Here is a 15,442-nt window from a genome sequence, read left to right on the forward strand (position 1 = left end):
AATTATCATCACTGAGATCTGGCCTTCCTTCCTGCTAGTCAAATATTGGGGCTCTGCCCAAGGACATGGCCACCACCACCTGTTTCTCAATAATCGATCAAACAATAGAATAAAAATGATTGTGAATTACATTGCTTTCCTCTGCTTTTTGTACGATTGCTGTGAAGCTTTCGGCAGCATTTTCCACCGTTCCTGAAGAGCTTTATATTTTTCAGCTTTGTCAAGACCAGGTAAAGAATCTTTATTTTCACTGTAGTATAACAAAAACGCAGATCTGGAAAGAAAAAAAAAAATTACAGAAAGTAGTAAGAATAATGAAACTTAAGAAAAAATCTTCCACTCTAACAAAATATTCTGTCTCTACAACAACCATGTTCACCATGTGGTAAATATAAAAGAAGGCGGCGAGCTGGCAGCAATGTTAGCATGCTGGGCGAAATGCTTAGCAGTATTTCGTCTGCCGTTATGTTCTGAGTTCAAATTCCACCGAGGTCGACTTTGCCTTTCATCCTTTCGGTGTCGATAAATTAAGTACCAGTTATGCACTGGAGTCGATATAATCAAATTAATCCCTTTCTCTGTCCTTGTTTGTCCCTTCTGTGTTTAGCCCCTTGTGGGTAGTAAAGAAATAGGTGTTTCGTCTGTCTTTACATTCTGAGTTCAAATTCCACCAAGGGCGACTTTGCCTTTCATCCTTTCGGGGTCAATTAAATAAGTACCAGTTATGCACTGGAGTCGATATAATCAAATTAATCCCTTTCTCTGTCCTTGTTTGTCCCTTCTGTGTTTAGCCTCTTGTGGGTAGTAAAGAAATAGGTAAATATAAAAGAAGTACTTGGAGAGTATCATAAGTTGAAACCATTCCTATCCGAGAAGAGCCAAGAAAATAGCAATTTCAATATTCTCTCTTTTACTTGTTTCAGTCATTTGACTGCGGCCATGTTGGAGCACCGCCTTTAGTCAAGCAATTCGACCCCGGGACTTATTCTTTGTAAGCCCAGTACTTATTTTATTGGTCTCTTTTGCCGAACCGCTAAATGACGGGGACGTACACACAAACACACACATATATATATATATATATATATATATATATATATATATATATACATACGACAGGCTTCTTTCAGTTTCCGTCTACCAAATCCACTCAGAAGGCATTGGTCGGCCCGGGGCTATAGCAAAAGACACTTGCCCAAGATGCCACGCAGTGGGACTGAACCCGGAACCATGTGGTTGGTTAGCAAGCTACTTACCACACAGCCACTCCTGCGCCTATCTACACACTTTCCTCAGAAATTTACAAAGTAGAGTCAATAAAGAAATAGCTACTTACGCAGGTTGATTCTTTTTCCTAGAAAAAAGAAAATATTTCCAATTAATATGGTGCCATAATAATGTTAACACATTTCAACAATGTAAGAAAGGTTACAAGCAACAATGTCTTGTCTGATTCTGGCAGAGGGAAACAAATTTTTACAGTTTTATTCCCAATATTAATTTCTTGTGGGTCCCTTGTTGATAAAAGTGAGGTAAATGAACAGTCAAGTTGTTAGGCTCACAACTAAAACATTGTCAGCTCAATCCCTTCATTTCACATGGCCTCAGCCTTCTCGACTGTCACCTAAGTACCCGGGGTAGCTCTCTCTCTTTCTGCCCTTCCACCTGCAATGTCCTGCTGAGAGAATGTCCATGTATGTACAGGCACTTAAAATACCAAGCAAAATCATAATACAAAAACTGTCCAGCCATAGCCACCACCCCTACCCCATCACACTCTCTCATCCCATGACTCACTGTCTCCTTCCTCTCCTTCTACTCACTCTCCTTCTTGTAGCATCTCATTGTTTTGTATTAATCATGCATAATCTTGTAGCCTTGAGTTTACAATGATGTGATTGTTTATTTTTAGAATGAAATTGTGGGTTAGGTGTGAGAGGCTAGATCTGGCCTGTTTGAACATAAAACAGAATATTTTGACTGGAGTTTAAATACTAAAGGGTCACATTATTTATAGTTGATGGACAGGTGTCTTCACCTCGTTTGTTGTTACCATAATGTTTCAGCTGATGTATTCTCCAGCCTTCATCAGGTGTTCTGGTGGAATTTCCAACCCAACCCTTTATATAACAAATGGGGGTACACTGTTCTCATCCCAAAGACATGCTGCTGATGTTATTTTTCTGTTAGTATCATAGGGCAGCAAGCTGGCAGAATTGTTAGTGCTCGGAGCGAAATGCTTAGCAGTGTTTCATCTGCCATTACATTCTGAGTTCAAATTTCACCAAGATCAACTTTGCCTTTCATTCTTTCGGGGTCAATTAAATAAGTACTAGTTATACATTATGCCTGTCTTTGTTTAGCCCCCTGTGGGCAATAAAAGAAATAAATATTATTATATTATATTGTTAATATTATAAGCACATGGATTCTAAAAATGATATTAACAGAAAAATAACATCGGCAACATACATTAGGAATGAAAACAGTCAAATAAAGGGTTGGGTTCAAAATTCTACCCGGACACCTGATGAAGGCTGGAGAGTACACCAGCTGAAATGTTGTGGTAACAACAAACAAGACGAGGACACATATCCGACCATTGTAAATAATGTACAGAATTCCTCATGTCAGAAATATAGAATAGTATTACTAAAGGGTCGAATAATGAACAGCAGAATGGCCAGAAAATTCACTTGTAAAGTATTGGCCACAGCAGCTCCGTGGTAGATTGACCCCAAAACCCTACAGACACACACACACGTTGTCTCAGTTCCACATCCAGCAGTTTCCATGTTACTCAAATCATTCATCTTGTGATTTTCTCGAAAAATAATCCTGAATTATTCTGTGATTGAAAAATTAAAAATGTTTAGAAATAATTCAGAGATACTTACTCTAATTTCAGTTGTTCCTGTGGAAAAAGAAAAAAACAAAAGCAAATGTTACAAAGCTTCTTTCAATGAGATGACAAAATGAAAGCGAAAACGTTGGTCAGTTCAACTCTCTAACCCTTTAGTGTTCAGATTACTCTGTTAAATGTAATATTTTTTTACTTAAATTATTTTTAATTAATCATGCATTATCTTATAGCTTTGAGGTTTCAATGACGTGATTGTTCATGTTTAGAATGTCAATGTAGATTAGGTGTGAGAGCCCTGATCTGGTCAGTTTAAACATAAAATTGGTAGAAAACTTCGGCCGGATATGGCCAGTTTAAACACTAAAGGGTTAACATTCAGCATATTCTGTCAAATGCTTATTTGTTCACATTGGTGTGACTTAATCCTGCATTAATCTCATAGCTTCAAGATTTCGATAATGTCACTGCTTATAGAACGACATTGTAGGGTTGATGTGAAAGGCTGAATCTGGCTGGTTTAACCCTTTTGTCACTAACCCAGCTGAAACCAGCTCTGGCTCTCAGTATAAATGTCATGTTTTCATAAATTCTGAATTAAAATCTTCCACCCAACCATAGTCACGATTTATGTTCCTAACACTAGCTTAATGATAACTATGTTATTTTACTAAATGTTTTGCAATATTTAAAATTAATTGAAAGAAACACAGTAACAAAAGGGTTAAAGTTGGAGAGAGAGAGAGAGAGAATAAGGTGGGCCTTAACCCTTTTGATACCAACCCAGCTGAAACCTCTTCTGGTTCTGTAGTACAAATGTCTTGTTTTCATAAGGTTCGAATTAAAATCTTCCACCAAACCTTAGTCCCAATTTATGTTCCTAACACTAGCTTAATGATAACTAAGTTATTTTACTAAATGTTTTGCAATATTTAAAATTAATTGAAAGAAACACAGAGCATCTCAAAATAAATACAGTAACGAAAGGGTTAAGCAAAACAAGTAGAATAATTGGACCAGATACGGTCAGTCTAAATGCTAAAGGGTCAATACACAAATAAAAAAAAAACTACAAATCAACACAAAAATGCCTTTCAGGTGGGTCACGTCTCCAAGAATAATTCCACAGACTTTGAGCCTGTATTTCAAGAACTCATTAAAACTTTAATATGAAAGGTAACCCATTTTTAATTATTACTTTTGATTGTTATTTGAGAGACAGCATCATTATTATTTAGTTTTACTGCTGGAATCAGTTTTACCTTTCACTGGTTTAAATATATTAGGTCATCCCATATATAATGCAGATTCTTTTATTTTTCAAAATTAAGATACACAAAGTTCTTTTCTCATCTAAAATATACTCCCCTTCATTTTTATACAATGCTCTTCCATCTATCTGGTAGACTTGCAAGGACCCTCTTCCAAAATTTCCTTCTCTGTGACGAAAATTATTCCTCCAGTACTGTACTGACCTCGTCAACAGAATTTATATTTTTTCCGTCCAAATGATTTTGAAGACTGCAGAATAAATGATAATCAGATGGGGCAATGTTCGGCGAATATGGTGGGTGGGGGTATTGTTTCCCACTCAAACTGCTCCAGCCTTTCGAATGTCATCCTCGCTGTATGTGGCTGGGCATTATCCTGATGGAAGAATACCTTTTGTCTTGAAAGCAAAGATGGTTGTTTTCCTTCTAGCACTGACTTAAGCTGCTCACAGTAGATCTTCCTTGTTATCGTTTGGTTTGGGTTTAAAAGTTCAAAGTGGACTAAACCTTTCATGGTCCAACAAGCAGATAACAACACCTTACGTGGGTGAAGACCTTCTTTAGCCTGGGGTGCCAGTGTTTCTCCTTTCCCTACTCACTATCTTCGGCGCTTGACATTTTTATAGAGAACCCATTTCTCATCACCAGTCACTATTCGGTCCAAAAAAGGTTCATTCATGAGACGTGACAGCAAAGAAGAGCACACATTCACTCTCAGTGCATGATTAGGCTCAGAAAGTTTGTGAGGAACCCATTGACCCAATTTACTGACTTTTCCGATGGCAAGCAGGTGTCGATAAATGGTTGACTGACCAAATCCAAGCTTCTCAGTTAGATCTTCAAAAGTTACAATGGGATTTTGTTCCACCAGGGTTTGCAGGACATCCTCATCAAGCTCTACAGATCTTCCAGGATGAGGCCCATCTTCTAGGCTGTAGTTTCAGGCTCAGAATTTCTGGAACCACTGTTGGCACTGGCTTACACTTATTGTCCAATCCCCATATACTGCATTAATAATCTTTGCACTTTCCATTGCATTGTTGCCTTTATTGAACTCATAAAGCAAAATATGCCAAATATGCTCCTTTGTCATTTCCATCATAGCTTTGGAAAAATAACTGTTAAAATTGAACTGCACTCTTTAAAACTTGCACTAAGAATAAGTACAAGTTAAAACTACTACCTGCTTTTATAGCAAGTTGATGCAGGTAGTTTATCCCGTCCCCCTCCGACTTTTAGTTCACGCAAGTGAAAAAAACCGCATTATTTACAGGATGACCCAATAATACTTATGCACACACTGGTCTAAATATGTATGGTCAGATGCTAGTCTAAATGATATACGAATCATAGACTGGTCTAAAAAGAATTTACAACCAAATTTAAACTGCACATTCACACAATTGAATTTGAAAGGTATTAACAACAATAGAAAATATTAAGTACCTACCTCTACCAATTTAGTATTTACTGATGATAAACATTCTTCGGGAGACAATTTACTAACGTACTCAGAAACTTTTTCTTGGTACTCTATTCTTTCCTAAAAAAAGAAAAAATTTTTTTTAAATCTTCGCAACTATAAAAAATTCAGATGTGAAAGAAATGGGGACACTTCAATGGTCAAGTAAAAGTTACTGGTCTTTGGCGTTAAGAAGGGTATCCAGCTGTAGAAACTGCCAAATCAAGATTGGAACCTGGTGCAGCCATCTGGTTCGCCAGCCCTCAGTCAAAATCGTCCAACCCATGCTAGCATGGAAAACGGACGCTTAATGATGATGATGATGATGATGATGATAGTCACTGCTTCCATATAACCATAAAAGCCACACAATCATAATTCTTTTACTTATAAATTCCAAATTTTTCAGCTCATTTAATAATAATAACAGACAAAAAACAATGAGAGATGAATGTCCCAGGAGATCAGCCGAATGGGGGTCACTTTATATCTTGTGGCCAAACATCAAATTATTAACAAAAACAGCAAATATACAAGGTGTTCAAAAAGTCTCTCCGCAGGGAATTTTGCTAACCCTGCGCACCACCATGGTGCTACTTCAAGAATTTTATGGTGAATGGATTATTTCGAAGGGACTGTGGCCACCAAGATCACCTGATTTAACACCGCCAGACTTTTTTGTCTGGGGAGCACCATTCGAGTGTGATCGTTACCAGCATCGCCTTACTGGCACCTGTGCCGGTGGCATGTGTAAAAAGATTCATGCGAGGTCGTTGCCAGTACCGCCTAACTGGCTCCTGCACCGGTGGCACGTAAAATGCACCCGCTACACTCTCGTAGTGGTTGGCATTATGAAGGGCATCCTGCTGTAGAAACTCTGCCAGATCAGAGTGGAGCCTGGTGCAGCCATCTGGTTCACCAGCCCTCAGTCAAATCGTCCAACCCATGCTAGCATGGAAAGCGGACATTAAACGATGACGATGAGCAAGTAAAATATCAGTGTACAAGAATCACCCCTAAAACCATTAAATACATACTGTGCAGAGAGACTTTTAGAACACCCTGCATAAACAATCTCTCATGTCCCACTGAAACAGACAATGTTAACACTTTACCATTTTACTTCTATTTTCATAATCTTCTTTCACAGCTGCTGGTAATTCATTGAAAATTTTACTAAGTCCTTTCATTCTGTTGGTGCCTTTCACATCAACAAGGAGATGGCTAGACATTTTGATAAACAATCCAAAACCATTACTGCAAAATAAAAATAAACAAAATTCTATGAGGTTGAACATAGCTTGCTGAATAAACACCAATGTATTACTGGTAATTCCATGTCTAATGGATGGATGGAAGCACTCCGTCGGTTATGACGACGAGGGTTCCAGTTGATCCGATCAACGGAACAGCCTGCTCGTGAAATTAACGTGTAAGTGGCTGAGCACTCCACAGACACGTGCACCCTTAACGTAGTTCTCGGGGATATTCAGCGTGACAGAGAGTGACAAGGCCGGCCCTTTGAAATACAGGTACAACAGAAACAGGAAGTAAGAGTGAGAGAAAGTTGTGGTGAAAGAGTACAGCAGGGATCACCACCACCCCCTGCCGGAGCCTCGTGGAGCTTTTTTAGATGTTTTCGCTCAATAAACACTCACAACGCCCGGTCTGGGAATCGAAATCGCGATCCTACGACCGCGAGTCCGCTGCCCTAACCACTGGGCCATTGCGCCTCCACTTTCCATGTGATTATAGCAATATGCTCAGATCGGTTTGCTCTTTGATTAATCATTAGGTGTCTAAAACCTTTGGCATTCAGATTGCTTTTCAAATGCAATGCTTATCTTATCCACATTGTCTTGAAATAATCATGCATTGACTCGTAGCTTCAAGATTTCAATGATGTGATTGTTTATACGTTATTTACATTCGACTGATATTTGTCCTCATCTTCTTTGTTGTTAACACAATGTTTTGGCTGATATACTCTCCGGCCTTCATCAGGTGTCTTGGGGAAATTTCGAACCTGGTTTCTCATTCCTAAGGCGTAGTGGTTAAGAGCGCGGGCTACTAACCCCAAGATTCCGAGTTCGATTCCGGGTAGTGACCTGAATAATAATAACATCAAAAAATACCTTAGGAATGAGAACCCAGGTCTGAAATTTCCCCCAAGACACCTGATGAAGGCTGGAGGGTACATCAGCCGAAACGTGTTAACAACAAACAAGATGAGGACAAATATCCATCAAATGTAAATAATGTACATAATTCCTCATCTCTTAAATATAGAATCTCTTTCTCTCTTTTACTTGTTTCAGTCATTTGACTGCGGCCATACTGGAGCACAGCCTTTAATTGAGCAACTCGACCCCGGGACTTATTCTTTTGTAAGCCCAGTACTTATTCTATCGGTTCTTTTGCCGAACCGCTAAGTAACGGGGATATAAACACACCAGCATCGGTTGTCAAGCAATGCTAGGGGATCAAACACAGACACACAAACACACACACACACATATATATATATATATATATATATATATATATATATATATATATATATATATATATATATATACACATACATACATATATACGACGGGCTTCTTTCAGTTTCCGCCTACCAAATCCACTCACAAGGCTTTGGTTGGCCTGAGGCTATAGTAGAAGACACTTGCCCAAGATGTCACGCAGTGGGACTGAACCCGGAACCGTGTGGTTGGTAAGCAAGCTACTTACCACACAGCCACTCCTGCACCTGTGTGATTCTTTATTTTCAGAATGACATTGTAGAGTTGGTGTGAGGGACCTGATCTGACCAGTTTAAACATAAAACAGGTAGAATATTTTGGGCCAGACATGGTCAGTCTAAATAGCAAAGGGTCAAATGTAGATTACTATGACTGAAAGCTTTCGGTGCTCTGACCTTCCATGGCTCAACTGGTTCTGTATTTATAGAGCAAGAGTAATTAGCTTTGTGAAGGAGTTTGGCTCAAGAATGCAAGGTCACAAGTTCAATACCTGGCATGCATTGTGTCCTTGAACAAGACACTTTATTACACAGTGCTCCAGTCTACCCAGCTGGCAAAAATGATAGCACCTGTTTTGAAGGGCCAACCATGTCATATTCTGAGTCACACTAAATCTCACTGTGAACCAATGTCTGTGGAGTACTCGGCCACTTGCACCTTTGATCAACTGGAACCCTCGTCATCATAACTAATGAAGTGCCAGATTTAGTTGGCCAGGGATGTATCCTGGTCACTAATCAAGTCACTCTTCATCTTTCAGTTGCAGACAAATTCTCTTGTAATTTTCGGTACTCATTGCTAACATCTGGTTGTAAAATAAAAGGCTCTGTCCAGGGATACAAAATATTGCCAGTAGGTGATCCAAACTTATAAATTACAAAGTGCGAATATTTTATTCATGACAACTCATTTTCACAGATCATAAATGAAATCAGTTGATTACTTCAAATTAAGATTGTTGCACATTGGACTTTTATGAAATTATTAGCAGGCGTGGTTGTGTGGTAAGAAGCTTGCTTCACAACCACATGGTTCTGGGTTCAGTCCCACAGCATGCCACAGTCAAACCAATTCTACTAGATGGCTCAGAAACCTGGACGTTATCAAAGAAGCTTGAGAGGCGGTTGGATGGCACCTACACTTGCCTCTTTATGAGAGCTCAAACTCTCTCGTGGAAGCGTCATCCAACCAAAGTACAAATATATGGGAAACTACCACCTGTGTCATCTCTTATGAAAGGTAGAAGAGTCCAGTTTGCTGGACATTGTTGTAGAGCTGAAAACGAGGTAATTTCTACTCTTCTCCTCTGGAAGCCATCTGCTCGCGATACCAGAGGGCGCACACTCTCCTACCTTGATGTAATCTCCAGGGATACAGGCATCCAGCAACAGGACCCCTGTAATGCCATGATGGACCGTGAAGTCTGGCATAACATAGTAAATTCCATTGTCTTGACCACGGTCGAACAATGATGATGCATGGCACTTTGGGCAAATATCTTCTACTATAGCCTCAGGCCAACCAAAGCCTTCAGAGTGGATATGGTAGACAGAAGCTGAAAGAAGCCCATTGCGTGTTTGTGTGTTTTTGCGTCCGCTGCCATTGCTTGATAACCAATGTTGGTATGTTTATGTCCCCGTAACATAGTGATGTGGTACAAGAGACTGACAGAATAATTCATTCAACAAAACATTCTTCTAGGCAGTGCCCCAGCATGGCCACAGTCTGAGTGAAACGAAAGAAAAATGAACCCATTATTATTTGAGATAAAAGAAAAATATTTTTACCAGCAAGGCTTCTCAGGGAGACCGGTCCTTCTAAGAAGCATTTTCTGTTCAAGTTTTGTGAAAAAAGGTTTCGCTGTAAACTCTGGGTGCAATTTTTTGTATTCCTCGGCTTCGTCCTATAACAAAATAAAGTTTTAGATTTACATTTAGAACCATGTTGCAGAACTTAAAATCCTTCTTTTGTCAATAAATTATAACTCATTCCTCATCAGCTCTGATTTTGTGCCACATGAAATGTGCCAGTGCTGTGTAAATGCACCAGTGCCAATGGCATGTGATAAGGACCCAGCACACTTTGTAAAGTGGTTGGCATTAGGAAGGACATCCAGAAGCATAAACAGACAACTGGAGTCTGGAGAACTCCTGTCAAACAGTCCAACCCATGCCAGCATAGAAAACGGATGTTACATGATGATGATGATGATGAAATTTATAAGCTCACATTGTTGACATGTATTTTCATTTGCTGGAGCTAGAGGAAGGACCACTGCAGGATGGTCTTAGAATGGTGAGTGTGGGGAAAGTCATAAGCATGGAGAAAATTTCAGAGGGAAACATTTTAGGAAGGAAGGATTGGACACAGTGATAAACATACAACCTGCAGAAGGAACAAGAATGATGAGAGGAAGAGAGAGAGAGAGACAACAGGAGGATGGGAATGTCTGAGTGGAGGTAACAGGAATCCATTTACCTCTGAGGAGTAGAGGCCATTATATTAGAGAGAGAGGGAGGACGGAGAGAGAGAGAGAGAGAGCAATGGGTCAGAAGCTAAAGTGTAACAGTGATTTCATGCCAATCTGTCTGGTGGCCATTTTATGAATGCATTCTAAGACATTTAAATAGAAAATAATAGCAAATCAGAAACTGAAGAATAAATAACTTTTTACAAACATTATGGAATTTACCAGACCATGTACAAATAAATGACAATTGGTTGCATTGCAAATTTTACAAACTCATACAACAGCACTGATCAGAACCTGTCCTCTTTCACACTGGAACCGTCTTTTATCAACCAAGACCTTGTGCTGTTCTTGAGAAGACGACCCATCAAGCCAAGTCATGGCAGATGGTGGTGTCACGCAAACTGGCACCCAATACACTCTCAGGAGTGGTTAGGAAGGAAATCCAGCTGTAGAAACCATGCCAAATTGGACTGGAGTCTGGTGCAGACCTTCAGCTTACCCTTTTACCCCTGCATAACCCTTAAAATAAATTACATGTCTAAAGGAACTCCTCTACAAAAAGAACTATATACTATATATTTTTCATATGTTTTTCATCATAGGTCACAGGGTAAACATCATATATCTTAGGCCAACAGGTTTTGGGGTCAGATGATATACTCTCTCTCTATATATATATATATATATGAATCCTTTAAGGTTACCATCAACCCTTAATTCCATCTTTCCGCCATTGTTCTCACCATCTACACCGGATATGCCCTCCTCCTCCCCCACCACCATTACGTGTGTCTCTCCCTCCTACCCCTCCCCCTCACATGCTTTCACTGTGTACTACCCTTCCCCCCCACCAAGACAAGCTGCTAGCGCCGCAGCTCATCAACCGCCCCACTGATCTTACGTTACCTCCTGTTTTGAATCTGTCACTGCCTCAATCCGACTATCTCCTTCCAGTCCCCTCCCCGCCTCGTGATATCCTACGTTTTTATTTCTTATGAACCTGCACCAACCCTTCCCTGTCATCATTCCTCCTTACCCCAACCTTCCCCACTGGTGCTTCCCTATGTTACCTGCACCACCCCCCACTATCTCTCCCTCTCTTTTCACTGGTGGAACCTTCCTCAGCTGGTCCCCCCCCCAACTCAACTCTAGTAAAGCTCGAACCGATCGTGACCGATGCCAGACCCCCCGGCCCCTGTGCAGGTGGCACGTAAAAAGCACCCACTCCACTCGCGGAGTGGTTGGCGTTAGGAAGGGCATCCAGCCGTAGAAACTCTGCCAGATCAGACTGGAGCCTGGAGCGGCCCCTGGCTTCCCAGACCCCGGTCAAACCGTCCAACCCGTGCTAGCGCGGAAAACGGACGTTAAACGATGATGATGATGATGATGATGGCTGCCCCCTTGTTATCGAGTATGGCCATTGCACGAAGCTTAACTGTTATTGGTGCTGTGATAGAATGTGACTTTTTAACCCAGTTAAAGATCTACAATGTCTTGTACAGAATTGGAAACTAAAACCTTTACCGGCAATAGCCGGCTGTAGTTGTAACTGGGCTTCATGTACCTTTGCTCCTGCCAAATTACACTCTCTTCCACATGCCTGACAGTGGTCAGGTTGTCACTCATCTGTCTCGCTTTATGACTACGAAGATGACTCTTGAGTCCAGCTTTACTGAGGCAGGGTCTTGCACAGACACTGCATGTCAGCATCATAGGAAGACCCTTCTCATCTGGAAGTATAACAGCGATGCCCTTCCTGACATCCCTCCTTACTTTCTCATGCGCAACTCGAGATTTCTCAAAAGTAGCTGTCCCCTCATGCACAATCCTTCTCCACCTGCTACACTCAATAGCTATGCCCTCTCATGTGTCAGGAGAAATGCAAGCATCTCTTAAGGAAGCCTTCAGCAAGTCCTTATACCTTACATATATATATATATATATATATATAATAATAAATATTAGAGAATAAATCCAAATTTACAGGGAAAATCAGATTTAGGATTGAATCCAATTTTATAGTAAAATATTATATAATATTAATTAATATTATATATATATATATAATCATCATCATCATTGTTTAACGTCCATTTTCCATGCTGGCATAGGTGGGATGGTTCAATATTCATTTGTTTATTGCCCGCAGGGGCTAAACATAGAAAGGACAAACAAGGACAGACAAAGGGTTTAAGTCAATTACATCGACACCAGTGCATAACTGGTACTTATTTAATCGACACCGAAAGGATGAAAGGTAAAGTCAACCTCGGCAGAATTTGAACCCAGAATGTAAAGACAGACGAAATACTGTTAAGCATCTTGCTGCCTTTACTACAATATTACAACAACCAATAAGTTGTGCATGTATAGTAATAATACAATCAAGAAATTAGCATTAGCTTACCTCACTCTTTCTAAAGGAACCGTTAGGAACCTTTTGTAGAACCCTAGGGTTCTGAGGAACCCTGATTGAAAAATGTTGCTTTAACCCTTTAGTGTTCAGATTATTCCATCAAACATAATGCCTATTGATTCCCATTGATTTGAATTAATCATACATTATCTCATATCTTCAAGATCTTGATGGTGTAATTACTTAATGTAGAATAACATTGTAGGGTTGGTGTGAGAGCCTGGATCTTGTCAGTTTGAACATAAAACAGATTAGCTATTTTGGCCGGATATATACCCGGTTTGAACACTAAAGGGTTAATCTAATCAAATTCCATTTCCTAAAGTCTTGCTGTTCCTCTTAACGGTTGGAGAATAAAAAAAGTCCTTAATATATTTTGGTACAATTCAAAAAATAAAAAAAAACAATGAAATAACCTACCAAGTACTTCTTTTCCCAATCTACTGCCTGCATAATATATTTCATCTTCTTTTTATCGTCCAAAGTCACCCACTGTTTTGTTATAAGGTTCAATATTTCGATTTGGCGAAGCTGAAAAGGGGCAGAAAAAAGATTGCATTACATTTTCTTGTAAAAGAAAAAAAAAAGAGAAAATATTTTAACTGTGGTTAAATTTTCCTGCAAACGTCTCCACAAAATTTTGAAACAAAAACGTGGGTGAATACAGTAAAATCTGAATTTTAATATGACCATAGTTAAAATTATACAATCACACCAACTTTTTCCTGTTGGCATTGGCAAGAAAGTCAGAAAATGTAACTGTAATGACAGATTTGTGGATCTTTGTGATTATCAAAACCTCCGTCGTCATCGTTTTAACGGCCGCTTTCCATGCTAGAATGGGTTGGACAGTTCAACTGGGGTCTGGGAAACCAGGAGGCTGCACCAGGCCCAGTCTGATCTGGCAGTGTTTCTACAACTGGATGCCCTTCCTAACGCCAACCACTCCGTGAGTGTAGTGGGTGCTTTTTACGTGCCAGGTGAGGCTGGCAACAGCCACGATCGGTTGGTGCTTTTTACGTGCCACTGGCATGGAGGCCAGTCAAGGCGGCGCTGGCAATGGTCATGTTCGGATGGTTCTTTTACATGCCACTGGCACTGGTATCACAACTACAATTTCCATTGATTTTTGATCGATTTCGATTTCACTTGCCTCAACAGGTCTTCGCAAGCAGAGTTTAGTGTCCAATGAAGGAAAGGTATGCATAAGTGAACTGGCTACATCCCAGGTAAAGGCCACAGGTTATGGTCTCACTTGTCCTGCCGGGTCTTCTCACGCACAGCATACTTCCAAAGGTCTCGGTCACTAGTCATTGCCTCGGAAATGACAGGCATGACAAACTTATAGAACAGAAATTACATCAGTCCCAGTTGGCTGTCCATTGTAGGTCAATGTTGACTGTTCTGTCCAGAACGAAATGCCTTAGACCAGTAAAGGCAGTTGGCATTGTCCTTCCACCAGAATGCCTCTCTGGGTCTCCCTGCCAAGTACCAAGTGGTGTACCAGAGAGCAATGGACACAGTCAATATCAAAGAAGCACTGCATAAGCAGCTCACTTGCTAGTCAACACACAATCATTGTCTGGTGGTATAGATCTTCCACTTGGCCACATTAACCTTCAACCTTGCTGGTTATCCAACATCCTGCTGTCAGAGTGTTCACCATATCCCTGGCAGAAGAGGATAAGTGGTTGCTAGCACTTGCCTAAAGTGCCACCCCAGTGTACAGATGGAAAGGGCAACTTACTCTGCCTTTTATGGCCTGTGCCACTGACATGGATGCTGCACAGTATGGAATTAGTTCTTGTAATGCAATGATGATAAAGGCTGGGGAAGGTGTCTGCTGAAAATGTGAGGTGAAAGTTCCAGAATTTATTTGAGCAATAAACTCAAATGCGCAGGAGTGGCTGTGTGGTAAGTAGCTTGCTAACCAACCAAATGGTTCCGGGTTCAGTCCCACTGCGTGGTATCTTGGGCAAGTGTCTTCTGCTATAGCCCTGGGCCGACCAATGCCTTGAGTGGATTTGGTAGACGGAAACTGAAAGAAACCTGTCGTATATATGTATATCATCATCATCATCATCATCATTTAGCATCCGTTTTCTATGCTAGCATGGGTTGGACGGTTCTACTGGGGTCTGTGAAGCCAGAAGGCTTCATCAGGCCCAGTCAAATCTGGCAGTGTTTCTACGGCTGGATGCCCTTCCTAACGCCAACCACTCCGAGAGTGTAGTGGGTGCTTTTTACGTGCCACCCGCACAGGTGCCAGACAGAGCTGGCAAACGGCCACGAACGGATGGTGCTTTTTTATGTGCCACCAGCACGAGGGCCAGGCGAGGTTGGCAACGGACACGAAACGGGGCGGTGCTGGCAACGGTCGCGAAACGGAAGGTTCTCTTACATGCCACCGGCACTGGTAACACATCTGC

At 40.7% G+C, this 15,442-nt stretch overlaps 1 protein-coding gene across 1 annotated transcript in view; it reads right to left on the reverse strand.

The window, feature by feature from the left end:
• Window positions 1–15,442, reverse strand: part of LOC115209371 (nucleolar transcription factor 1-B) — a 62,408-nt gene that overhangs the window by 2,630 nt on the left and 44,336 nt on the right. Inside the window, exons 13-19 of the mRNA XM_029777747.2 lie at window positions 13,434–13,544; window positions 9,912–10,027; window positions 6,709–6,850; window positions 5,582–5,674; window positions 2,898–2,914; window positions 1,337–1,354; window positions 131–274 (exon numbers count right to left, since the gene is read on the reverse strand). Coding sequence (XP_029633607.1) covers window positions 131–274; window positions 1,337–1,354; window positions 2,898–2,914; window positions 5,582–5,674; window positions 6,709–6,850; window positions 9,912–10,027; window positions 13,434–13,544 — 641 coding nt within the window. The remainder of the gene's footprint in view (window positions 1–130; window positions 275–1,336; window positions 1,355–2,897; window positions 2,915–5,581; window positions 5,675–6,708; window positions 6,851–9,911; window positions 10,028–13,433; window positions 13,545–15,442) is intronic.

The sequence above is a fragment of the Octopus sinensis genome, linkage group LG3, assembly GCF_006345805.1.
Source record: "Octopus sinensis linkage group LG3, ASM634580v1, whole genome shotgun sequence".
Classification (NCBI taxonomy): domain Eukaryota; kingdom Metazoa; phylum Mollusca; class Cephalopoda; order Octopoda; family Octopodidae; genus Octopus; species Octopus sinensis.